General features: G+C 32.6%; 1 protein-coding gene and 1 pseudogene across 1 annotated transcript in view; one reads left to right on the forward strand and one right to left on the reverse strand.

The window, feature by feature from the left end:
• Positions 1-2,074: 2,074 nt before the first annotated feature.
• On the forward strand, positions 2,075-3,430 carry LOC111615705 (annotated as a pseudogene).
• Positions 3,431-3,537: 107 nt separating this feature from the next.
• LOC111615706 overlaps positions 3,538-4,200 on the reverse strand; it is a 17,268-nt gene continuing 16,605 nt past the window's right edge. The window contains exons 4-5 of the mRNA XM_023357138.1: positions 3,635-3,747; positions 3,538-3,581 (exon numbers count right to left, since the gene is read on the reverse strand). Coding sequence (XP_023212906.1) covers positions 3,538-3,581; positions 3,635-3,747 — 157 coding nt within the window. The remainder of the gene's footprint in view (positions 3,582-3,634; positions 3,748-4,200) is intronic.

The raw sequence follows: 4,200 nt of genomic DNA on the forward strand, positions 1-4,200 counted from the left end.
CAGCGCTACAACAAAGACAAATTTTAAAATCTCAAAAGTACTGTTACATGGTTGTTCGTTTAAAAGCAACCAATACATCCAACACGTAAGCAATAACGCAAACAACATTTGTGCAACTTGATTTGCAGTAATAAACATGGCAATTGTTGAAGAAATTTTAATACCCATGCATTTTACAGTAAAATAGGTATACATTAATGAATGTACATAGAGATTAACGTAGACAATCATCATTAGAAAGGTCGATCGTTTGTAAGAAGCATACCATGAAATAATCAACATAGTTGGATGATGATAACAGTGAAGGAACATCAATTTTCTTTTATGAAGTATTATCATAATTGTATCTCCCAATTCCCAAACTTTCGAAAACGCAAACAGTGTAGCCCAAAACAGAAGCGGTGGTGTATTATCTACAATACTCTTGTTACAAAGTATTTCGTAAAAAGTAAAGTGTTTAAATTGTTCGAAAAAAATTGGAATTAATCGAATTGAGCTGCAAATACTGTAAACAGCCAAAAACCCGTTCCATATGGTGAATGCACGATTGAAGTTATAAGGAGGTCGATCTTTCATGTAACGCTGAAGGATCTTGATGGCCAGTACATAGAGGATAGATATGTAAGTGGAATAATGCCAGTAAGTGCGAAAGAAATTTTTCACAGCACCAGCAGTGAAAACTGTTTCGAAAATCAGAGGTTCGACTGGAATCGTTTTGTTGTAATTTTTCATTCTTGAATAACGTCGAAATGCTAAAAATAAGTCAAACAGTTGAATAATATTAGTTTATATTGAATTAAATCTTGTTAATAAATAATTACATAAACTTTAAAAGTTATATAGGATTTATTTTAAAATGTTAAGTATCACAATACTTAATTCATTTATATAATTTATATGCAATAAATAAACGTTTAAATGTGTAAGAAAAGTCTTCGTTTATAACCTTTGCATATTTTAAATTTAAGCATACATAGTATACAAATGTAGACTTCTACACACCAAAGCACATGCTGAGCTTACTGCAATTATTATTCAAACGTTTACAGCCTATTCTTATAAGCTATCCTCAAAAAGTCATCGTTCCACAAACGAAGAGATCGAATCTGTAGAACGATAATTTCCTGAGGATAGCTTATAAGAATAGGCTGAAAGCGTTTGAATATTAATTAAATTGCAGTAAGCTTAGCTTGTGTTTTGGTGTTTAATTTAGTTGTAAGTAAATCGCTGAAAAAGTGAAAATAGAAGCGTTTTACTACTGACGAGAAATTACGTTTACAGTAAATATAAATTAATAATAAATTTTTACTTTGTGAAAATTGATATTTTATTTAAAACGTATTCTCTAAAGTATAGTTCTTCATTATTAACATGAGTTGAAATAAGATTTTTAACAGTTTTAAATTATATTTCTTTTTGTCCTTATCATATAGTTTATTACGTGAAATGTCTATTAGGACTTATTTTAATTATAAGACTTATTATACCGATTACTATGGTTTTGTAAATTTAATAAAAATAATCAGAAAAAACATTTCTTATTTTTGACCTGTACACCTTTTACGCAATATTACTGTCTTTTAAACTTGCTGATCTCTCATTAGCAAGTTTACAACCAACAATTTCTAAAATAAATTGTTAAATTTGTAGTAATTTATGTTCAGAAGAATACAGTTTAGTAAATACAGTAGTTTGGTGTTACTATATATTATTACATTAAAATTTTATATATATTTACGATTGAAAAAAAATATATACGTTACTGTAAATGCTCGAACTATGGTAAATTCTAAGATCGTCCAGTAAAACCTAAGATTTACCAAATCTTTGTGGTAAAAGTCGGAAATGTTCTGCGATCATCGCTAATTTCGAACTTTTACCAGCATTTACTCAGTATATCTTAGGTTTTACCTCAGAGACATGGTAAATATTGAAAAAAATAGTCCCCGCTTTTCGCACCGCACCGCGTCGCCGCCTTTGCTCGCCTCATTCCATCGTTTGACACGTTAGAACACGCACGTTACTTCTAATCTTGTTTGAGATTTCGTTGTCTAAAAGTTAGTTATGAATCAAGATGAGTATGGAACGGAGATTTTATGAAATAATGGACGACCTCGTTGCAAGCAAGAAAGATAATAACTTTTATCTTAATAGGGACAAATACGCAAAGTGTTTGGAGGAAGTAAAAGCTGCAAAGAACATGAAAAAGAAACAAGCTGTTCATTACAGGCGTATAAAGCGTTACGACATTTCGACTATAGGCGGCGAAGAGGAACTAATTGCACCTATGAAGGAGGAGGATGGAGAAATAAGGTATTACATTTGTTATGAGGACTTATTCAATATTCTCGAAGAAACGCGTGTTGCTGTTGGCCACGGTGGAAGGACACGGATGCTTAAGGAATGTAACCGTAAGTATAAAAATGTAACAGTTGAGGCTACTATGACATATTTGAAGCTATGTCAACCTTGCCAAAAGAAACAGAAGACTTTGAAAAAGGGCATTGTCGTCAGACCTATACTTCACAGTGAAATGAACTCACGCTGTCAGGTTGATCTAATAGATTTACAAACTACCCCAGATGGAAATTATAAATTTATTTTAGTTTACCAAGACCATCTTACCAAATTTGTGATCCTTCGTGCGCTTCAGACTAAACGCGCCGTAGAAGTTGCATACCATCTTTTGGATATTTTCACCACTTTTGGAGCGCCGAGCATCCTTCATTCCGATAATGGTCGAGAATTCTCTAACCAAGTTATTGAGAGTTTATGCTCCATGTGGGCGGATGTAAAAATCGTACATGGAAAGGCAAGACATAGCCAAAGTCAAGGATCAGTGGAGCGTGCTAATCAAGACATAGAAAATATGTTGAGTACGTGGATGGAAACCAATCAGTTATCAAAGAGATCAGAGGGTTTAAGATTTATCCAGGCAATGAAAAATAGAGTATATCACGAGGGAATCAAATGTTGCCCCTAAGAGGCAATGTTTGGTTGTCCAATGAAAATGGGCCTTTCAACTTCAGCAATCCCTAGTGATATGATTAGAGTTATAAGATCTGAAGAAGATTTAGAAAAGTTGTTGCATTCGCATGACAATATGGAACAAAATAATGACGTCGAAAATGCAATCGAACAGGACAAGGAAGAAAGCATTGTTGAAAATGAGTCAGAAGGGGATATAGACAATAGCGCTCTCAACGATAAAACACAAGAAGATGAAATGATTATTACTGAGAAAATGAAGGCGAAGCAAAGAACCGATGATTCCAATGTAACGATTCAGAGCGATACCGATTCAGAGACAGAAAACACGATTGAGTCTCAGGAAGTTCTTGTAACTGTAGAGCCCATACGAAAAAAGATAGAATTTGTAGTGACTGACTATAAGAAACAACGCAAAATTGAATTTGGAAAAACAAGCTGAAAAAATGAAAGCCACGTCTGTTGATAAATATCCAAATGTGAAAATTGGCCAAAATGTAAGACTGAAAGTGCCTGAAATTGACAAAGCTAAAACCGACCCGAAAAGCGTTATTGCAGTTGTAGTAGATGTAAAGGACAACGAGTTTTACCAACTAGATACCAAAATTGGAGTACTAAAGCAGCTTTACACACAAAATCAATTTACCTGAAGATTTTATCAAGATAGAAGAAGTTGTTAAAGATAAAGAAGCGAGTCTTTGAGAAGTTGTCACAAAATTGTCTTTCACTGGAGGACAAGGTTTCAAGAAATGCAACTGCCTGAAAAAATGCGTAATGAAGAAGTGCACTTGCAAGTCATCAGGATTACTTTGTAATTCTAAATGCCATGATAGCTCTCCATGTTGTAACAAGTAAAATCCTTTTTTTACTTTTATTAAATGACAATGAATACCAAATGATTAGAAAAAATACTGTGATTATTGATTAGTTTAGCCAACATAAGCTATTATATTATTTTTGACAAGATAATTTAATTTTTTGTTATGTTAAAAAAGTATTTTTAAACTGTTTCACTAGTTATTAATAAATAGGACTTAGTAAGTTGACTGTTTATAATAATTGCAATAAATGATTATTAAAATACTCATAGTTTTATTTCCAAAACCAGCATTTACTAATCGTCTTTAGTAAAACCTAGCATGTACCAAATTCTAATGGTAAAAGCCCGGAAAATCATCTCACTTTATAAAAATCCTTACATTTACCAACTCA

This window comes from Centruroides sculpturatus, unplaced genomic scaffold (genome assembly GCF_000671375.1).
Source record: "Centruroides sculpturatus isolate CEXI.00-Female unplaced genomic scaffold, Cexi_2.0 scaffold2281, whole genome shotgun sequence".
NCBI lineage: Eukaryota > Metazoa > Arthropoda > Arachnida > Scorpiones > Buthidae > Centruroides > Centruroides sculpturatus.